Source organism: Suncus etruscus, chromosome 4 (assembly GCF_024139225.1).
Source record: "Suncus etruscus isolate mSunEtr1 chromosome 4, mSunEtr1.pri.cur, whole genome shotgun sequence".
Classification (NCBI taxonomy): Eukaryota; Metazoa; Chordata; class Mammalia; order Eulipotyphla; family Soricidae; genus Suncus; species Suncus etruscus.
This window is the reverse complement of record NC_064851.1, coordinates 163,897,086-163,918,601: the sequence shown is the minus strand read 5'-3', so window position 1 is coordinate 163,918,601 and position 21,516 is coordinate 163,897,086. Positions and strand designations below refer to the sequence as shown.

General features: G+C 55.6%; 1 protein-coding gene across 1 annotated transcript in view; it reads right to left on the bottom strand.

Moving 5' to 3' along the window:
* DTWD2 (DTW domain containing 2) overlaps positions 1-21,516 on the bottom strand; it is a 79,960-nt gene that overhangs the window by 12,418 nt on the left and 46,026 nt on the right. Inside the window, exon 5 of the mRNA XM_049771414.1 lies at positions 12,488-12,616. Within this exon, the coding sequence (XP_049627371.1) occupies positions 12,488-12,616 (129 nt within the window). The remainder of the gene's footprint in view (positions 1-12,487; positions 12,617-21,516) is intronic.

Below are 21,516 nucleotides of genomic sequence, written 5' to 3'. Positions count from 1 at the left end.
TGGAGCAGGATTTTTAGTAGCACGGGCGGGCAGCTGGCAGACCTCCGCATGTGCCAGCGGCCTTTTGGCCTGGCCTAGGGTGGGGGGGCCCGGACCTGGGTCACCCGACCCCCCTTTCCCCCTTTCCTCCGGATCTCCAGGTGGGTTTCTGGGAGGAGCTGATGGGGCACCCTGGGTTTTCCCCACTCCCAGGCCGGGTCTGGGGACTGGCCTAGGTTGGGCTTAAATCCCTGCCCTTCGGGCCTGGGAGGGTCTCTCTCCCTTCCTGGAGCAGGATTTTTAGTAGCACGGGCGGGCAGCTGGCAGACCTCCGCATGTGCCAGCGGCCTTTTGGCCTGGCCTAGGGTGGGGGGCCCGGACCTGGGTCACCCGACCCCCCTTTCCCCCTTTCCTCCGGATCTCCAGGTGGGTTTCTGGGAGGAGCTGATGGGGCACCCTGGGTTTTACCCACTCCCAGGCCGGGTCTGGGGACTGGCCTAGGTTGGGCTTAAATCCCTGCCCTTCGGGCCTGGGAGGGTCTCTCTCCCTTCCTGGAGCAGGATTTTTAGTAGCACGGGCGGGCAGCTGGCAGACCTCCGCATGTGCCAGCGGCCTTTTGGCCTGGCCTAGGGTGGGGGGCCCGGACCCGGGTCACCCGACCCCCCTTTCCCCCTTTCCTCCGGATCTCCAGGTGGGTTTCTGGGAGGAGCTGATGGGGCACCCTGGGTTTTCCCCACTCCCAGGCCGGGTCTGGGGACTGGCCTAGGTTGGGCTTAAATCCCTGCCCTTTGGGCCTGGGAGGGTCTCTCTCCCTTCCTGGAGCAGGATTTTTAGTAGCACGGGCGGGCAGCTGGCAGACCTCCGCATGTGCCAGCGGCCTTTTGGCCTGGCCTAGGGTGGGGGGCCCGGACCTGGGTCACCCGACCCCCCTTTCCCCCTTTCCTCCGGATCTCCAGGTGGGTTTCTGGGAGGAGCTGATGGGGCACCCTGGGTTTTCCCCACTCCCAGGCCGGGTCTGGGGACTGGCCTAGGTTGGGCTTAAATCCCTGCCCTTCGGGCCTGGGAGGGTCTCTCTCCCTTCCTGGAGCAGGATTTTTAGTAGCACGGGCGGGCAGCTGGCAGACCTCCGCATGTGCCAGCGGCCTTTTGGCCTGGCCTAGGGTGGGGGGCCCGGACCTGGGTCACCCGACCCCCCTTTCCCCCTTTCCTCCGGATCTCCAGGTGGGTTTCTGGGAGGAGCTGATGGGGCACCCTGGGTTTTACCCACTCCCAGGCCGGGTCTGGGGACTGGCCTAGGTTGGGCTTAAATCCCTGCCCTTCGGGCCTGGGAGGGTCTCTCTCCCTTCCTGGAGCAGGATTTTTAGTAGCACGGGCGGGCAGCTGGCAGACCTCCGCATGTGCCAGCGGCCTTTTGGCCTGGCCTAGGGTGGGGGGGCCCGGACCTGGGTCACCCGACCCCCCTTTCCCCCTTTCCTCCGGATCTCCAGGTGGGTTTCTGGGAGGAGCTGATGGGGCACCCTGGGTTTTACCCACTCCCAGGCCGGGTCTGGGGACTGGCCTAGGTTGGGCTTAAATCCCTGCCCTTCGGGCCTGGGAGGGTCTCTCTCCCTTCCTGGAGCAGGATTTTTAGTAGCACGGGCGGGCAGCTGGCAGACCTCCGCATGTGCCAGCGGCCTTTTGGCCTGGCCTAGGGTGGGGGGCCCGGACCTGGGTCACCCGACCCCCCTTTCCCCCTTTCCTCCGGATCTCCAGGTGGGTTTCTGGGAGGAGCTGATGGGGCACCCTGGGTTTTCCCCACTCCCAGGCCGGGTCTGGGGACTGGCCTAGGTTGGGCTTAAATCCCTGCCCTTTGGGCCTGGGAGGGTCTCTCTCCCTTCCTGGAGCAGGATTTTTAGTAGCACGGGCGGGCAGCTGGCAGACCTCCGCATGTGCCAGCGGCCTTTTGGCCTGGCCTAGGGTGGGGGGCCCGGACCTGGGTCACCCGACCCCCCTTTCCCCCTTTCCTCCGGATCTCCAGGTGGGTTTCTGGGAGGAGCTGATGGGGCACCCTGGGTTTTCCCCACTCCCAGGCCGGGTCTGGGGACTGGCCTAGGTTGGGCTTAAATCCCTGCCCTTCGGGCCTGGGAGGGTCTCTCTCCCTTCCTGGAGCAGGATTTTTAGTAGCACGGGCGGGCAGCTGGCAGACCTCCGCATGTGCCAGCGGCCTTTTGGCCTGGCCTAGGGTGGGGGGCCCGGACCTGGGTCACCCGACCCCCCTTTCCCCCTTTCCTCCGGATCTCCAGGTGGGTTTCTGGGAGGAGCTGATGGGGCACCCTGGGTTTTACCCACTCCCAGGCCGGGTCTGGGGACTGGCCTAGGTTGGGCTTAAATCCCTGCCCTTCGGGCCTGGGAGGGTCTCTCTCCCTTCCTGGAGCAGGATTTTTAGTAGCACGGGCGGGCAGCTGGCAGACCTCCGCATGTGCCAGCGGCCTTTTGGCCTGGCCTAGGGTGGGGGGCCCGGACCTGGGTCACCCGACCCCCCTTTCCCCCTTTCCTCCGGATCTCCAGGTGGGTTTCTGGGAGGAGCTGATGGGGCACCCTGGGTTTTCCCCACTCCCAGGCCGGGTCTGGGGACTGGCCTAGGTTGGGCTTAAATCCCTGCCCTTTGGGCCTGGGAGGGTCTCTCTCCCTTCCTGGAGCAGGATTTTTAGTAGCACGGGCGGGCAGCTGGCAGACCTCCGCATGTGCCAGCGGCCTTTTGGCCTGGCCTAGGGTGGGGGGCCCGGACCTGGGTCACCCGACCCCCCTTTCCCCCTTTCCTCCGGATCTCCAGGTGGGTTTCTGGGAGGAGCTGATGGGGCACCCTGGGTTTTCCCCACTCCCAGGCCGGGTCTGGGGACTGGCCTAGGTTGGGCTTAAATCCCTGCCCTTCGGGCCTGGGAGGGTCTCTCTCCCTTCCTGGAGCAGGATTTTTAGTAGCACGGGCGGGCAGCTGGCAGACCTCCGCATGTGCCAGCGGCCTTTTGGCCTGGCCTAGGGTGGGGGGCCCGGACCTGGGTCACCCGACCCCCCTTTCCCCCTTTCCTCCGGATCTCCAGGTGGGTTTCTGGGAGGAGCTGATGGGGCACCCTGGGTTTTACCCACTCCCAGGCCGGGTCTGGGGACTGGCCTAGGTTGGGCTTAAATCCCTGCCCTTCGGGCCTGGGAGGGTCTCTCTCCCTTCCTGGAGCAGGATTTTTAGTAGCACGGGCGGGCAGCTGGCAGACCTCCGCATGTGCCAGCGGCCTTTTGGCCTGGCCTAGGGTGGGGGGCCCGGACCTGGGTCACCCGACCCCCCTTTCCCCCTTTCCTCCGGATCTCCAGGTGGGTTTCTGGGAGGAGCTGATGGGGCACCCTGGGTTTTCCCCACTCCCAGGCCGGGTCTGGGGACTGGCCTAGGTTGGGCTTAAATCCCTGCCCTTCGGGCCTGGGAGGGTCTCTCTCCCTTCCTGGAGCAGGATTTTTAGTAGCACGGGCGGGCAGCTGGCAGACCTCCGCATGTGCCAGCGGCCTTTTGGCCTGGCCTAGGGTGGGGGGCCCGGACCTGGGTCACCCGACCCCCCTTTCCCCCTTTCCTCCGGATCTCCAGGTGGGTTTCTGGGAGGAGCTGATGGGGCACCCTGGGTTTTCCCCACTCCCAGGCCGGGTCTGGGGACTGGCCTAGGTTGGGCTTAAATCCCTGCCCTTTGGGCCTGGGAGGGTCTCTCTCCCTTCCTGGAGCAGGATTTTTAGTAGCACGGGCGGGCAGCTGGCAGACCTCCGCATGTGCCAGCGGCCTTTTGGCCTGGCCTAGGGTGGGGGGCCCGGACCTGGGTCACCCGACCCCCCTTTCCCCCTTTCCTCCGGATCTCCAGGTGGGTTTCTGGGAGGAGCTGATGGGGCACCCTGGGTTTTCCCCACTCCCAGGCCGGGTCTGGGGACTGGCCTAGGTTGGGCTTAAATCCCTGCCCTTCGGGCCTGGGAGGGTCTCTCTCCCTTCCTGGAGCAGGATTTTTAGTAGCACGGGCGGGCAGCTGGCAGACCTCCGCATGTGCCAGCGGCCTTTTGGCCTGGCCTAGGGTGGGGGGCCCGGACCTGGGTCACCCGACCCCCCTTTCCCCCTTTCCTCCGGATCTCCAGGTGGGTTTCTGGGAGGAGCTGATGGGGCACCCTGGGTTTTACCCACTCCCAGGCCGGGTCTGGGGACTGGCCTAGGTTGGGCTTAAATCCCTGCCCTTCGGGCCTGGGAGGGTCTCTCTCCCTTCCTGGAGCAGGATTTTTAGTAGCACGGGCGGGCAGCTGGCAGACCTCCGCATGTGCCAGCGGCCTTTTGGCCTGGCCTAGGGTGGGGGGCCCGGACCTGGGTCACCCGACCCCCCTTTCCCCCTTTCCTCCGGATCTCCAGGTGGGTTTCTGGGAGGAGCTGATGGGGCACCCTGGGTTTTCCCCACTCCCAGGCCGGGTCTGGGGACTGGCCTAGGTTGGGCTTAAATCCCTGCCCTTTGGGCCTGGGAGGGTCTCTCTCCCTTCCTGGAGCAGGATTTTTAGTAGCACGGGCGGGCAGCTGGCAGACCTCCGCATGTGCCAGCGGCCTTTTGGCCTGGCCTAGGGTGGGGGGCCCGGACCTGGGTCACCCGACCCCCCTTTCCCCCTTTCCTCCGGATCTCCAGGTGGGTTTCTGGGAGGAGCTGATGGGGCACCCTGGGTTTTCCCCACTCCCAGGCCGGGTCTGGGGACTGGCCTAGGTTGGGCTTAAATCCCTGCCCTTCGGGCCTGGGAGGGTCTCTCTCCCTTCCTGGAGCAGGATTTTTAGTAGCACGGGCGGGCAGCTGGCAGACCTCCGCATGTGCCAGCGGCCTTTTGGCCTGGCCTAGGGTGGGGGGCCCGGACCTGGGTCACCCGACCCCCCTTTCCCCCTTTCCTCCGGATCTCCAGGTGGGTTTCTGGGAGGAGCTGATGGGGCACCCTGGGTTTTACCCACTCCCAGGCCGGGTCTGGGGACTGGCCTAGGTTGGGCTTAAATCCCTGCCCTTCGGGCCTGGGAGGGTCTCTCTCCCTTCCTGGAGCAGGATTTTTAGTAGCACGGGCGGGCAGCTGGCAGACCTCCGCATGTGCCAGCGGCCTTTTGGCCTGGCCTAGGGTGGGGGGCCCGGACCTGGGTCACCCGACCCCCCTTTCCCCCTTTCCTCCGGATCTCCAGGTGGGTTTCTGGGAGGAGCTGATGGGGCACCCTGGGTTTTCCCCACTCCCAGGCCGGGTCTGGGGACTGGCCTAGGTTGGGCTTAAATCCCTGCCCTTCGGGCCTGGGAGGGTCTCTCTCCCTTCCTGGAGCAGGATTTTTAGTAGCACGGGCGGGCAGCTGGCAGACCTCCGCATGTGCCAGCGGCCTTTTGGCCTGGCCTAGGGTGGGGGGCCCGGACCTGGGTCACCCGACCCCCCTTTCCCCCTTTCCTCCGGATCTCCAGGTGGGTTTCTGGGAGGAGCTGATGGGGCACCCTGGGTTTTACCCACTCCCAGGCCGGGTCTGGGGACTGGCCTAGGTTGGGCTTAAATCCCTGCCCTTCGGGCCTGGGAGGGTCTCTCTCCCTTCCTGGAGCAGGATTTTTAGTAGCACGGGCGGGCAGCTGGCAGACCTCCGCATGTGCCAGCGGCCTTTTGGCCTGGCCTAGGGTGGGGGGCCCGGACCTGGGTCACCCGACCCCCCTTTCCCCCTTTCCTCCGGATCTCCAGGTGGGTTTCTGGGAGGAGCTGATGGGGCACCCTGGGTTTTCCCCACTCCCAGGCCGGGTCTGGGGACTGGCCTAGGTTGGGCTTAAATCCCTGCCCTTCGGGCCTGGGAGGGTCTCTCTCCCTTCCTGGAGCAGGATTTTTAGTAGCACGGGCGGGCAGCTGGCAGACCTCCGCATGTGCCAGCGGCCTTTTGGCCTGGCCTAGGGTGGGGGGCCCGGACCTGGGTCACCCGACCCCCCTTTCCCCCTTTCCTCCGGATCTCCAGGTGGGTTTCTGGGAGGAGCTGATGGGGCACCCTGGGTTTTCCCCACTCCCAGGCCGGGTCTGGGGACTGGCCTAGGTTGGGCTTAAATCCCTGCCCTTTGGGCCTGGGAGGGTCTCTCTCCCTTCCTGGAGCAGGATTTTTAGTAGCACGGGCGGGCAGCTGGCAGACCTCCGCATGTGCCAGCGGCCTTTTGGCCTGGCCTAGGGTGGGGGGCCCGGACCTGGGTCACCCGACCCCCCTTTCCCCCTTTCCTCCGGATCTCCAGGTGGGTTTCTGGGAGGAGCTGATGGGGCACCCTGGGTTTTCCCCACTCCCAGGCCGGGTCTGGGGACTGGCCTAGGTTGGGCTTAAATCCCTGCCCTTCGGGCCTGGGAGGGTCTCTCTCCCTTCCTGGAGCAGGATTTTTAGTAGCACGGGCGGGCAGCTGGCAGACCTCCGCATGTGCCAGCGGCCTTTTGGCCTGGCCTAGGGTGGGGGGCCCGGACCTGGGTCACCCGACCCCCCTTTCCCCCTTTCCTCCGGATCTCCAGGTGGGTTTCTGGGAGGAGCTGATGGGGCACCCTGGGTTTTACCCACTCCCAGGCCGGGTCTGGGGACTGGCCTAGGTTGGGCTTAAATCCCTGCCCTTCGGGCCTGGGAGGGTCTCTCTCCCTTCCTGGAGCAGGATTTTTAGCAGCACGGGCGGGCAGCTGGCAGACCTCCGCATGTGCCAGCGGCCTTTTGGCCTGGCCTAGGGTGGGGGGCCCGGACTTGGGTCACCCGACCCCCCTTTCCCCCTTTCCTCCGGATCTCCAGGTGGGTTTCTGGGAGGAGCTGATGGGGCACCCTGGGTTTTCCCCACTCCCAGGCCGGGTCTGGGGACTGGCCTAGGTTGGGCTTAAATCCCTGCCCTTTGGGCCTGGGAGGGTCTCTCTCCCTTCCTGGAGCAGGATTTTTAGTAGCACGGGCGGGCAGCTGGCAGACCTCCGCATGTGCCAGCGGCCTTTTGGCCTGGCCTAGGGTGGGGGGCCCGGACCTGGGTCACCCGACCCCCCTTTCCCCCTTTCCTCCGGATCTCCAGGTGGGTTTCTGGGAGGAGCTGATGGGGCACCCTGGGTTTTACCCACTCCCAGGCCGGGTCTGGGGACTGGCCTAGGTTGGGCTTAAATCCCTGCCCTTCGGGCCTGGGAGGGTCTCTCTCCCTTCCTGGAGCAGGATTTTTAGTAGCACGGGCGGGCAGCTGGCAGACCTCCGCATGTGCCAGCGGCCTTTTGGCCTGGCCTAGGGTGGGGGGCCCGGACCTGGGTCACCCGACCCCCCTTTCCCCCTTTCCTCCGGATCTCCAGGTGGGTTTCTGGGAGGAGCTGATGGGGCACCCTGGGTTTTCCCCACTCCCAGGCCGGGTCTGGGGACTGGCCTAGGTTGGGCTTAAATCCCTGCCCTTCGGGCCTGGGAGGGTCTCTCTCCCTTCCTGGAGCAGGATTTTTAGTAGCACGGGCGGGCAGCTGGCAGACCTCCGCATGTGCCAGCGGCCTTTTGGCCTGGCCTAGGGTGGGGGGCCCGGACCTGGGTCACCCGACCCCCCTTTCCCCCCTTTCCTCCGGATCTCCAGGTGGGTTTCTGGGAGGAGCTGATGGGGCACCCTGGGTTTTACCCACTCCCAGGCCGGGTCTGGGGACTGGCCTAGGTTGGGCTTAAATCCCTGCCCTTCGGGCCTGGGAGGGTCTCTCTCCCTTCCTGGAGCAGGATTTTTAGTAGCACGGGCGGGCAGCTGGCAGACCTCCGCATGTGCCAGCGGCCTTTTGGCCTGGCCTAGGGTGGGGGGCCCGGACCTGGGTCACCCGACCCCCCTTTCCCCCTTTCCTCCGGATCTCCAGGTGGGTTTCTGGGAGGAGCTGATGGGGCACCCTGGGTTTTACCCACTCCCAGGCCGGGTCTGGGGACTGGCCTAGGTTGGGCTTAAATCCCTGCCCTTCGGGCCTGGGAGGGTCTCTCTCCCTTCCTGGAGCAGGATTTTTAGTAGCACGGGCGGGCAGCTGGCAGACCTCCGCATGTGCCAGCGGCCTTTTGGCCTGGCCTAGGGTGGGGGGCCCGGACCTGGGTCACCCGACCCCCCTTTCCCCCTTTCCTCCGGATCTCCAGGTGGGTTTCTGGGAGGAGCTGATGGGGCACCCTGGGTTTTACCCACTCCCAGGCCGGGTCTGGGGACTGGCCTAGGTTGGGCTTAAATCCCTGCCCTTCGGGCCTGGGAGGGTCTCTCTCCCTTCCTGGAGCAGGATTTTTAGTAGCACGGGCGGGCAGCTGGCAGACCTCCGCATGTGCCAGCGGCCTTTTGGCCTGGCCTAGGGTGGGGGGCCCGGACCTGGGTCACCCGACCCCCCTTTCCCCCTTTCCTCCGGATCTCCAGGTGGGTTTCTGGGAGGAGCTGATGGGGCACCCTGGGTTTTACCCACTCCCAGGCCGGGTCTGGGGACTGGCCTAGGTTGGGCTTAAATCCCTGCCCTTCGGGCCTGGGAGGGTCTCTCTCCCTTCCTGGAGCAGGATTTTTAGTAGCACGGGCGGGCAGCTGGCAGACCTCCGCATGTGCCAGCGGCCTTTTGGCCTGGCCTAGGGTGGGGGGCCCGGACCTGGGTCACCCGACCCCCCTTTCCCCCTTTCCTCCGGATCTCCAGGTGGGTTTCTGGGAGGAGCTGATGGGGCACCCTGGGTTTTACCCACTCCCAGGCCGGGTCTGGGGGACTGGCCTAGGTTGGGCTTAAATCCCTGCCCTTCGGGCCTGGGAGGGTCTCTCTCCCTTCCTGGAGCAGGATTTTTAGTAGCACGGGCGGGCAGCTGGCAGACCTCCGCATGTGCCAGCGGCCTTTTGGCCTGGCCTAGGGTGGGGGGCCCGGACCTGGGTCACCCGACCCCCCTTTCCCCCTTTCCTCCGGATCTCCAGGTGGGTTTCTGGGAGGAGCTGATGGGGCACCCTGGGTTTTACCCACTCCCAGGCCGGGTCTGGGGACTGGCCTAGGTTGGGCTTAAATCCCTGCCCTTCGGGCCTGGGAGGGTCTCTCTCCCTTCCTGGAGCAGGATTTTTAGTAGCACGGGCGGGCAGCTGGCAGACCTCCGCATGTGCCAGCGGCCTTTTGGCCTGGCCTAGGGTGGGGGGCCCGGACCTGGGTCACCCGACCCCCCTTTCCCCCTTTCCTCCGGATCTCCAGGTGGGTTTCTGGGAGGAGCTGATGGGGCACCCTGGGTTTTACCCACTCCCAGGCCGGGTCTGGGGACTGGCCTAGGTTGGGCTTAAATCCCTGCCCTTCGGGCCTGGGAGGGTCTCTCTCCCTTCCTGGAGCAGGATTTTTAGTAGCACGGGCGGGCAGCTGGCAGACCTCCGCATGTGCCAGCGGCCTTTTGGCCTGGCCTAGGGTGGGGGGCCCGGACCTGGGTCACCCGACCCCCCTTTCCCCCTTTCCTCCGGATCTCCAGGTGGGTTTCTGGGAGGAGCTGATGGGGCACCCTGGGTTTTACCCACTCCCAGGCCGGCTCCAGAGGTTGGCTTAGGGGGTGGCGTTTGATCTGGGGGGTGGCAGATAATTGCTCAGCTATACTCGGACTGTCACTGGCAATTTCATACTAGTCTACATTTTGAAACCGCGCGGGGGCTAGCGCCCCCGCGCGATCATTTGCTCCTCCCAACCATCAGTACCCCAGATTTACCCTTCTTAACTTCAGTAACTCACAGCTTTAATCTCTGACCAAAGACTTACAGTAGATCTTCCAAATCCCAGAACTATTTAGAAGGACACAAATCGAACACATATTGAACACATATATCTTTTGAATATTTTATGATTATTTTCTTTAACTGCTGTAACTCTCTATATATTCTCCTACCATGATGTTTCTATCCACTTTTCATCTTGTCTTTTCTTTGTAAGCTGTTCAGTAAGGATTGTTGGTGGAACTGTCCCTCAGTTTGATGCCTATGATTGAACTATGTCATGGAAATTGCTGGTCTTGTTCCTATTGCCTCCAGATGCACCAATAACGCTTCATGGCATTGATCCTTGTTTGCATAGACACATTAAAATGGGAGAACACTATACATACAGATTAGTTATTATCTAATAAATCTCATTACATTGTACCTTACACCCTGAATATTGATATAATGACCTGGCACAGGCCTCAGATGAATGGGCATTCTCCATTCACGCTGGAACCAGGCAAGCTATCTACGAAACATCCAAGGTCTTTTATAGCAACAGTTGGAAGCAGTCCTCTACCAGGAAAGACACCACCAAGGGTGTGACATCGACCTCCTTAAAAGACACTTCCGTTTATACTGAGAAGATGTGACAACAACAATGACCTGTGAGAAGACATGACAACAACAATGACCTGCTCTACAGGACATGGTTCTCTCTATTGCCCCTTAAGTGTGAGGTGAAACGAGAGGATGCTCTGCACCATCCTGACTGCAATATGGGATATGCAGACTCCAGGATCTTTAATACAGAAGCATGATACCAACAACAGAGACTATGTGAGGAATGGAGGTGTATTGCCACTACAGACGATGACTTGAATTGGACAAACTAGTTTGCCTGGAGCCTAGAGTCAGTCCTGTGCCAGGAAACTTCAGGGGTAGGGTCTCCATGTATTTAGACCATAATTTGTCTTTCCATGTCCCTTATGTTTTGGTGGGCCTATGCAAACAAATGCCACTTTAATATCGTTTTTTACTATGTTCCCTTGACTCCAATCCTTAAGAAAAACAACCCATTAAAACTTTTGAGGTTAACTTAAACTAGTAAGCATGTGCATGGAACTAGATAAATGTACTTTGCCCTCAATGTTTAAAGAGTTACATAAGTCTAATATCTTTAGATTATATGGTGTGCTGCTAAGAAACAATATGTACTACAACTGGGGATTTGAGGGACAAAGTAATTGTATTGTACATGGGTTCAGTTTTGTTTTTCTTAATGCTCTTTGGCTGAAAGTTCAAGGCTGGGATATCATCGATGGGACTACTGAGAATCCTGTTTATGGGTGATTGGGCTTCCACTGTAACTTTACCCTGTCCTCTTTCTTTGCATCTTTGTTGTCATAATTAAAATAAAAAAAAAATTAAAAAAAAAAAAATACCTGCACCAAGGACAGGCAGGGGAGGGATATCTGGGGTCCTTGGTGACAGGAAATGTGCATTGGTAAAGAGTGATATACAGCTATAACTGAAACTCAATCATGAACAATTTTGTATCTACAGTGCTTAAATAAAATAATTATAAAAAAAACAATGTAAAATTGTATGGATGCTCTTTAGCTTAAAAAATATTGAGCCGGGGCAGAGCAGTGGCGCAAGTGCTAAGGTGTTTGCCTTGCATGTGCTAACCTAGGATGGACTGCAGTTCGATCCCCAAGCATCCCATTTATTCCCACAAGCCAGGAGTGATTTCTGAGTGCATAGCCAGTAGTAACCCCTGAGCATCATCGGGTGTGGCCCCAAAACAAAATATACACACCGTATTTATTCGAGTATAATGCACAAAATTTTCTACCAAAGAAAGAAATCAAAGTTTGGGTGTGCGTTATAAACAAGGGCTGGGGTGGGGTAGCAGTGGCGGCCAGTCCAATGAGGGCACAGCCTGTGCACTGTACAAGAGGGCAAAGAAAAAAAAAAACCTCAAGAAACCTGGCCTATCTCTCATGACATCCTGGGTTAAAACATCATGGGAAGACATACCAAAAGAAATGATCATCAAGAGTTTTTTGAAGACAGGCATCAGCAATAACATGGACGGCACAGAAGATGACCTGCTGTGGAATTCAGACTCAGAAGAAAGCGAAGAAACTGGAGAAACAGATGTTCCTGCCAACTAGGACACTGATGAAAAATTAACTCGAGAAGAATGGGAACAACTCTTTAGTGTATCTGACGATGAATCTGACTTTGAAGCATTTTAAATAAATATTTAAATAAATATTGTTACCGGTCATTTTATTTCGGTATTGTGTTTATACTAGTTTATGTTGTCAATAAATGATTTTTATCATGGGTGCACGTCAATTTTGTCAATTACAATGCTTGGTGTAAAACAAAATTTTATACCAATTTTTAATCGAAAATTAGGGGTGCGTTATACATGGGTGTGCATTATACTTGAATAAATATGGCATATATATGTATATCCATATACATATATAGATATACACATATCTATTATTATATATTTCATATATATGTTCTTTCTTATTTATTTTATTGATTTAAATTCTGTGGTTTACAATAATATTAATAATGATTTATTACAAATGATGGTTGTACAGCTTTGAATGGATGTTTAAATAATGCAATCTGGAAGGCTAAACTCACACAGATAAAACACCAAGGGGGAAAAAAGTTACAAAAGTACACAGAATTTCTATCCCAGAATCATTCTATTTATCATTTGAGCTACAAGCTTAACAAGCTACTCATTTATAAATTTTACAGATGAATTAAAATCAAGTTCCTATTTATAAAAACTAAGTAACTTTCCAAACACATACCTCATGTATGGAATTGTTCTTCTCCAAAATAGAAAGAGCCACTGCAGCACACTCCAGCGTGGAAAGACACCAATTGGTAGGCTGTGTCCGAATTACATACTGACTAGAAACACTAGTTTTCAACTGTACCTAAAATAAAAAACAAAGTAACAATGCAATGTTTGTTTTAAGTGTAAAAATTCTTTTCTTGATATCTTTATTTATACAACTTGATTATAAACACTATTGTAGTTGGGCTTCAGTCATAATAAAGAACACGCCCCTTCACCAGTTCAGCATTCCCATCACCAATGCCCCAAATCTCCCACCTCCCTTACCCACCCCCCACCTGTATTTGAGACAGGCTTTCTACTTCCCTCATTCATTCACATTGTTATGTTAGTTGTCGGTGTAGTTATTTCTCTAACTGCACTTTTTTCCCAAAAAGAGTGGACTGGATGGCATTCTCACCAGCAGTGAATGAGAGTTCCTTACTCCCCCCATCCCCACGAGCACTGATTATTCTTGTTCTTTGTGATATGTACCAGTCTCTGTGGCATGAGATGGTACCTCATTGTTTTGATTTACATCTCCCTGATGATTAGTGATGTGGAGCATCTTTTCAAGTGTCTTTTGGCCATTTGTATTTCTTCTTTGAGGAACTGTCATATTTTCATGGGCTTAGATGTTTTTCTTGTTAGGGCCTGCCAGTATCTTGTATATAGCCCATTATCTGATGGGTATTAGGTGAATAGTTTCTCCCATTCTTTGGGTGGCCTATTTCCTTTGAGTAGCAAAAGCTTCTCAGCTTATTATAGTCCCATTTATTTATCTGCTTCCACTTATTTGGACAGTGGTGATTCCTCCTTGAAGATTCCTTTAGTAGCAATGTCATGGAGTGTTTTACCTATGTGTTCTTCTATATAACTTATGGTTCCAGATCTGATATCAAGGTCATTAAACCATTTGGATTTGACCTATATGCATGGTATTAGATGAAGGTCTGAGTTCCCTTTTTTGCGTATGGTTGACCACTTGTCCCAACACCACTTGTTGAAGAGGCTTTCCTTTGTCACATTGTTCAAAATGTTAGTATGGGCAGGGATGTATTTCAGTGGTAGACTAAATGCTTTGCTTATATAAAGATAAGTACCTGGCATCAACAAGGGGACAAAATTAAATATCACCATTCTCAAGAGCAATGAGAATGAAAGAAGATATAAAAAGCTAACGTGTCCAAAGATATTCAACCGAATATACTAAATGTCCAGAAAATAAACAGTGAAATAAATTATATTTATTGCTGTACTTACTTAGACAAAATCCCATATAAAACACACAAAAATAAATCAGCAAGTTCCTGGGTGATATGTACATATCTGAAACATTATTTTAATTATACATATTTATGTAGCATTTAAAAAACAAAAATCCTACACTTAAATATTTACAGATTTGCTCAAAATAGTGAAAACAAATGGATACTCATCTGTACATGGAGGATAATATTGAATTTCATTGACAAAAAATGTCCAGACTGAGGACATCTATGAGACAAAGAACAAATTAGTGGTGGCACTATTGTGGAAATAGAAGGGAGTGACTACAATGGATGCAAAAGGATGAGTATGAGTAGGTGAAGTTCTAGAACTTGATGATAAAATGGACTAAGATAATGTCATGTGATAGCTGTCAAACTTTGCTTATATGCTTAGATCTACTGAACTGCATACTTTAAAAGTAATAATTTTAAGGCTGTAAATTACATCTCATTTTAAGATTCCAGTGAGTACTGCCTCATCCTTGCTCTCCGACACCCAGACATCTGGCTAGTTAACCAAGAATAGCCACGAAGATACACCCAAAATGCCTTAAATTTATAAAACTCAAGAAGCTACAATGTATAACATGAGTCATATAATCAAAAATGTAGTACTACAAATTCCTAAGTTCCTAAGATGAAGTTAAAAGTAAATTAATGTAAGTAAATGTGATTATCATTTTGCACTGTATACAAATTTCAAATCACCATATGATTGAAACTAAAAGAATGTTGACTGTTAATTATAGTTCAATAAATTATAAAAGTTCAACGAATTACAAAAATCCCACCAAAAAAAGGCAGAGAAATCTAAGGCATTAAATTAGACCAAATGTTTTGTGCCATTAAAATATAAATTTAGATTAAGTTTAAAATAAATCATTTAAAAAATTTTTTTTTTGGTTTTTGGGCCACACCCGGCACTGCTCAGGGGTTACTCCTGGCTATCTGCTCAGAAATAGCTCCTGGCAGGCACGGGGGACCCTATGGGACACCGGGATTCGAACCAACCACCTTTGGTCCTGGATCGGCTGCTTGCAAGGCAAACGCTGCTGTGCTATCTCTCTGGGCCCAAAAAATATTTTAATTATGGGCCCGGAGAGATAGCACAGCGGCGTTTGCCTTGCAAGCAGCCGATCCAGGACCAAAGATGGTTGGTTCGAATCCCGGTGTCCCATAGGGTCCCCCGTGCCTGCCAGGAGCTATTTCTGAACAGAAAGCCAGAAATAACCCCAGAGCATCACCGGGTGTAGCCCCAAAACCAAAAAAAATAAATAAATAAAAACTTTTAGAGATAGCCTGAACTGGAGAATTAAGTTGCAGGAGAACAAATTACTATGGAAGAATAATTTATTACTTTAACATCCTCACTTCTGAAATACTGATGATTTATTAATCTTCAAGATTCTTTCCAGTTCAAAAGTTACAATATTAGCTGCCAAGAGACTTGTTTCTCCCAGTAAGAGAAGCAAGTTAAGAATTCAATAAATAACAGATGGAAATTAACAATTCCATATGAAGGTCTTTGATAACTTCCTTTAAATTGCCCTTCCACAAACAACAAAATCATATAATCTATCATTTTATGTTCATCTCCTGTAATCATATGCCCAATAAAACCCAGTAGAACAAGTTCTGTAAAGTTTATACGGCTTTCTCTACCACCTTGGAAATTGGGTTGGCATCACTTCTTTGGAGATTTCTTCAAAGCCTCTGAGGACTGAGTACCCCCCAAGGCCAGACCCAAAAGACACAGAGGGGTAAATATATTCTGTCCACAAAATGATCAATATAACAGAAAGGCTAAAAGCCAAAATCACTAAGTAAACAAATATTAGGTATTCTGCATTTATGCCTGTCGGAATGTCTATGGGGAACCCCAACCCCCACCCCACTTAGACTCGGTACAAACCTTCCCAGTTACCAAGAGAATGATGTCTTACCCCTTCAAGGACAGGGCACTTTCCGTAAACCAGGTCTTTGCCCAAAATGCAAAAAGGGTTGCCACTGGGCAAAAGATTGCAGATCCGGAAACCTCATTGATAATAACCTAAGTAGAGGTTTCAACACAATCTCCAGGAGGCAATTCACCTGCTAGCATTGTGGAAAACAGGGTCATATCAAAAGAAATTGCCCTTTCCTTATAAATTCAGCTCCTCAAGGGCACACATACAAGATGCAGGGAAACGCCCACAGGGCCTCCCCCAAGACCCTTCCAAATCAGGGGCAAAGTTCACAGACAATAATCCTTCCAAGCCGAGCCCAAGAAACTTCACTAAGATAAGGGAATAAATTCACACCACATCAGGGAGTACCAGATTGGACATATTATGCTCAGAGGACATTAAAATTTACCCAGGAGCATGCCCTTACATGTTAGAAACTGGCATTGTGGGCCCATCACCCCCAGATATTATGGTATTATGGGTTTGATTCCTGGCAGAAGTTCCCTCGAAATAAAGGGTATATCAGTAACCACTGGTATCACTGACTCAGAGTCTATGGGAGAAATCATTGTAGTTATTACCATACCAGTTACATGGACCTTTAAAAAAAGAGAAGTGATTGCCCAAATAGTAATAGTGCCTTATGTCAAATTTGGGACTTCAGATAAGATTAGAATTGGAGGTTTAGGAAGCACAGATCCGGGTGCTGCTGAAAACCCAATCATAGCTCTGGTTACTAAATATAAAGATGAACACCCAATGATCAAACTTCACTTAAAAGGGCAATCCTTTGATGGCATGATAGATACTGGTGCTCAGGTTACGTTATTTCTGATAATGACCAGAAAATTGGCCTCTTCAAGAAATCCGGTATTAGCTAGAAGGTGTAGAAGGCCTGAACTCCTGTGTGTTGAGTACAAGGACTATGATATTTTATGGCCCCAAAAATCAAAAAGCGATAATCAAACCTCACGTGAGCCTATTTTGACCATCCCTGTGGGGCCGTGACCAACACAAACAGTAGAAAGCAGAATACCGCTTCCTGGGAGCCGGGAGTCTAGCAGGAAGAGGTTTGGCAGGCCCAAGCCAAGTGGGAGGCCAGCTTGGCCAGGCCTAGTGGGGGTGCGGGACTTGGGTAACCCCAGCACCCCTCTACCGCCTTGCTCCAGATCTCCTAGGCTTCCCCGGGCCACACACCTGGGCAAGCCTGTGAGTTGGGTCCCTTGGTGGAGCTTGAAGGTACCCTACGCCTTCCCCCACTATACATGCAGCTCTTTAGGGAGGGTCTGGGTGGGGCTCTGAACTTCTGGTCTCCCAGCTTCTTGAAGGATCTCTCCTTCCTGGGAGCCGGGAGTCTAGCAGGAGGAGGTTTGGCAGGCCCACACAATGCCGGAGGCCTGCTTGGCCACACCTAGTGGGGGTGCGGGACTTGGGTAACCCCAGCACCCCTCTACCGCCTTGCTCCAGATCTCCTGGGCATCCCCGGGCCACACGCCTGGGCAAGCCGGTAGGTTGGGTCCCTTGGTGGAGCTTGAAGGTAACCTAGACATTCAACCACTATCCATGCAGCTCTTTAGGGAGGGTCAAGGTGGGGCTCTGAACTTCTGGTCTCCCAGCTTCTTGAAGGATCTCTCCTTCCTGGGAGCCGGGAGTCTAGCAGGAGGAGGTTTGGCAGGCCCCCGCCATGCCGGAGGCCTGCTTGGCCAGGCCTAGTGGGGGTTCGGGACTTGAGTAACCCTAGCACCCCTCTACCGCCTTGCTCCAGATCTCCTGGGCTTCCCCGGGCCACACGCCTGGGCAAGCAGGTGAGTTTGGTCCCTTGGTGGAGCTTGGTGGTACCCTAGGCCTTCCCCCACTATCCATGCAGCTCTTTAGGGAGGGCCTGGGTGGGGCTCTGAACTTCTGGTCTCCCAGCTTCTTGAAGGATCTCTCCTTCCTGGGAGCTGGGAGTCTATCAGGAGGAGGTTTGGCAAGACCCTGCCATGCCGGAGGCCTGCTTGGCCAGGCCTAGTGGGGGTGCGGGACTTGAGTAATCCCAGCACCCCTCTACCGCCTTGCTCCAGATCTGCTGGGCTTCCCCAGGCCACACACCTGGGCAAGCCGGTGAGTTGGGTCCCTTGGTGGAGCTTGAAGGTACCCTAGGCCTTCCCCCACTATCCATGCGGCTCCTTAGGGAGGGTCTGGGTGGGGCTCTGAACTTCTGGTCTCCCAGCTTCTTGAAGAAACTCTCCTTCCTGGGAGCCGGGAGTCGAGCAGGAGGAGGTTTGGCAGGCCCCCGCCATGCCGGAGGCCTGCTTGGCCAGGCCTAGTGGGGGTGCGGGACTTGGATAACCCCAGCACCCCTCTACTGCCTTGCTCCAGATCTCCTGGGCTTCCCCGGGCCACACGCCTGGGCAAGCCGGTGAGTTGGGTCCCTTGGTGGAGCTTGAAGGTACCCTAGGCCTTCCCCCACTATCCATGCAGCTCTTTAGGGAGGGTCTGGGTGGGGCTCTGAACTTCTGGTCTCCCAGCTTCTTGAAGGATCTCTCCTTCCTGGGAGCGGGGAGTCCAGCAGGAGGAGGTGTGGCAGGCCCCCACCATGCCAGAGGCCTGCTTGGTCAGGCCTAGTGGGGGTGCGGGACTTGGATAAACCCAGCACCCCTCTACTGCCTTGCTCCAGATCTCCTGGGCTTCCCCGGGCCACACGCCTGGGCAAGCCGGTGAGTTGGGTCCCTTGGTGGAGCTTGAAGGTACCCTAGGCCTTCCCCCACTATCCATGCGGCTCCTTAGGGAGGGTCTGGGTGGGGCTCTGAACTTCTGGTCTCCCAGCTTCTTGAAGGATCTCTCCTTCCTGGGAGCCGAGAGTCTAGCAGGAGGAGGTTTGGCAGGCCCCCGCCATGCCGGAGGCCTGCTTGGCCAGGCCTAGTGGGGGTTCGGGACTTGAGTAACCCAAGCACCCCTCTACCGCCTTGCTCCAGATCTCCTGGGCTTCCCCGGGCCACACGCCTGGGCAATCCGGAGAGTTTGGTCCCTTGGTGGAGCTTGAAGGTACCCTAGGCCTTCCCCCACTTTCCATGCAGCTCTTTAGGGAGGGTCTGGGTGGGGCTCTGAACTTCTGGTCTCCCAGCATCTTGAAGGATCTCTCCTTCCTGGGAGCCGGGAGTCTAGCAGAAGGAGGTTTGGCAGGCCCCGCCATGCCGGAGGCATGCTTGGCCAGGCCTAGTGGGGGTTCGGGACTTGAGTAACACTAGCACCCCTCTACCGCCTTGCTCCAGATCTCCTGGGCTTCCCCGGACCACAAGCCTGGGCAAGCCGGTGAGTTGGGTCCCTTGGTGGAGCTTGAAGGTACCCTAGGCCTTCCCCACTATCCATGCGGCTCCTTAGGGAGGGTCTGGGTGGGGCTCTGAACTTCTGGTCTCCCAGCTTCTTGAAGGATCTCTCCTTCCTGGGAGCCGGGAGTCTAGCAGGAGGAGGTGTGGCAGGCCCCCGCCATTCCGGAGGCCTGCTTGGCCAGGCCTACTGGGGGTTCGGGACTTGAGTAACCCCAGCACCCCTCTACCGCCTTGCTCCAGATCTCCTGGACTTCCCCGGACCACACGCCTGGGCAAGCCGGTGAGTTGGTTCCCTTGGTGGAACTTGAAGGTACCCTAGGCCTTCCCCAACTATCCATGCGGCTCCTTACGGAGGGTCTGGGTGGGGCTCTGAACTTCTGGTCTCCCAGCTTCTTGAAGGATCTCTCCTTCCTGGGAGCCGAGAGTCTAGCAGGAGGAGGTTTGGCAGGCCCCCGCCATGCCGGAGGCCTGCTTGGCCAGGCCTAGTGGGGGTTCGGGACTTGAGTAACCCAAGCACCCCTCTACCGCCTTGCTCCAGATCTCCTGGGCTTCCCCGGGCCACACGCCTGGGCAAGCCGGTGAGTTGGGTTCTTGGTGGAGCTTGAAGGTACCCTAGGCCTTCCCCCACCATCCATGCGGCTCCTTAGGGAGGGTCCGGGTGGGACTCTGAGCTTCTGGTCTCCCAGCTTCTTGAAGGATCTCTCCTTCCTGGGAGCGGGGAGTCCAGCAGGAGGAGGTGTGGCAGGCCCCCACCATGCCAGAGGCCTGCTTGGTCAGGCCTAGTGGGGGTGCGGGACTTGGATAACCCCAGCACCCCTCTACTGCCTTGCTCCAGATCTCCTGGGCTTCCCCGGGCCACACGCCTGGGCAAGCCGGTGAGTTGGGTCCCTTGGTGGAGCTTGAAGGTACCCTAGGCCTTCCCCCACTATCCATGCGGCTCCTTAGGGAGGGTCTGGGTGGGGCTCTGAACTTCTGGTCTCCCAGCTTCTTGAAGGATCTCTCCTTCCTGGGAGCCGGAAGTCTAGCAGGAGGAGGTTTGGCAGGCCCCGCCATGCCGGAGGCCTGCTTGGCCAGGCCTAGTGGGGGTTCGGGACTTGAGTAATCCCAGCACCCCTCTACCGCCTTGCTCCAGATCTGCTGGGCTTCTCCAGGCCACACACCTGGGCAAGCCGGTGAGTTGGGTCCCTTGGTGGAGCTTGAAGGTACCCTAGTCCTTCCCCCACTATCCATGCAGCTCTTTAGGGAAAGTCTGGGTGGGGCTCTGAACTTCTGGTCTCCCAGCATCTTGAAGATCTCTCCTTCCTGGGAGCCGGGAGTCTAGCAGGAGGAGGTTTGGCAGTCCGCCGCCATTCCGGAGGCCTGCTTGGCCAGGCCTAGTGGAGGTGCGGGACTTGACTAACCCCAGCAGCCCTATACCGCCTTGCTGCAGATCTCCTGGGCTTCCCCGGGAAACACACCTGGGCAAGCCGGTGAGTTGGGTCCCTTGGTGGAGCTTGAAGGTACCCTAGGCCTTCCCCCACTATCCATGCAGCTCCTTAGGGAGGGTCTGGGTGGGGCTCTGAACTTCTGGTCTCCCAGCTTCTTGAAGGATCTCTCCTTCCTGGGAGCCGGGAGTCTAGCAGGAGGAGGTGTGGCAGGCCCCCACCATGCCAGAGGCCTGCTTGGCCAGGCCTAGTGGGGTGAGGGACTTGGATAACCCCAGCACCCCTCTACCGCCTTGCTCCAGATCTCCTGGGCTTCCCCAGGCCACAAGCCTGGGCAAGCCGGTGAGTTGGGTCCCTTGGTGGAGCTTGAAGGTACCCTAGGCCTTCCCTCACTATCCATGCAGCTCTTTAGGGAGGGTCTGGGTGGGGCGCTAAACTTCTGGTCTCCCAGCTTCTTGAAGGATCTCTCCTTCCTGGGAGCCGGGAGTCTAGCAGGAGGAGGTGTGGCAGGCCCCCGCCATTCCGGAGGCCTGCTTGGCCAGGCCTAGTGGGGGTTCGGGACTTGAGTAACCCCAGCACCCCTCTATCACCTTGCTCCATATCTCCTGGGCTTCCCCGGGAAACACACCTGGGCAAGCCGGTGAGTTGGTTCCCTTGGTGGAGCTTGAAGGTACCCTAGGCCTTCCCCCACTATACATGCAGCTCTTTACGGAGGGTCTGGGTGGGGCTCTGAACTTCTGGTCTCCCAGCTTCTTGAAGGATCTCTCCTTCCTGTGAGCCGAGAGTCTAGCAGGAGGAGGTGTGGCAGTCCCCCGCCATTCCGGAGGCCTGCTTGGCCAGGCCTAGTGGGGGTTCGGGACTTGAGTAACCCCAGCACCCCTCTACCGCCTTTCTCCAGATCTGCTGGGCTTCCCCAGGCCACACACCTGGGCAAGCCGGTGAGTTGAGTCCCTTGGTGGAGCTTGAAGGTACCCTAGGCCTTCCCCCACTATACATGCAGCTCTTTACGGAGGGTCTGGGTGGGGCTCTGAACTTCTGGTCTCCCAGC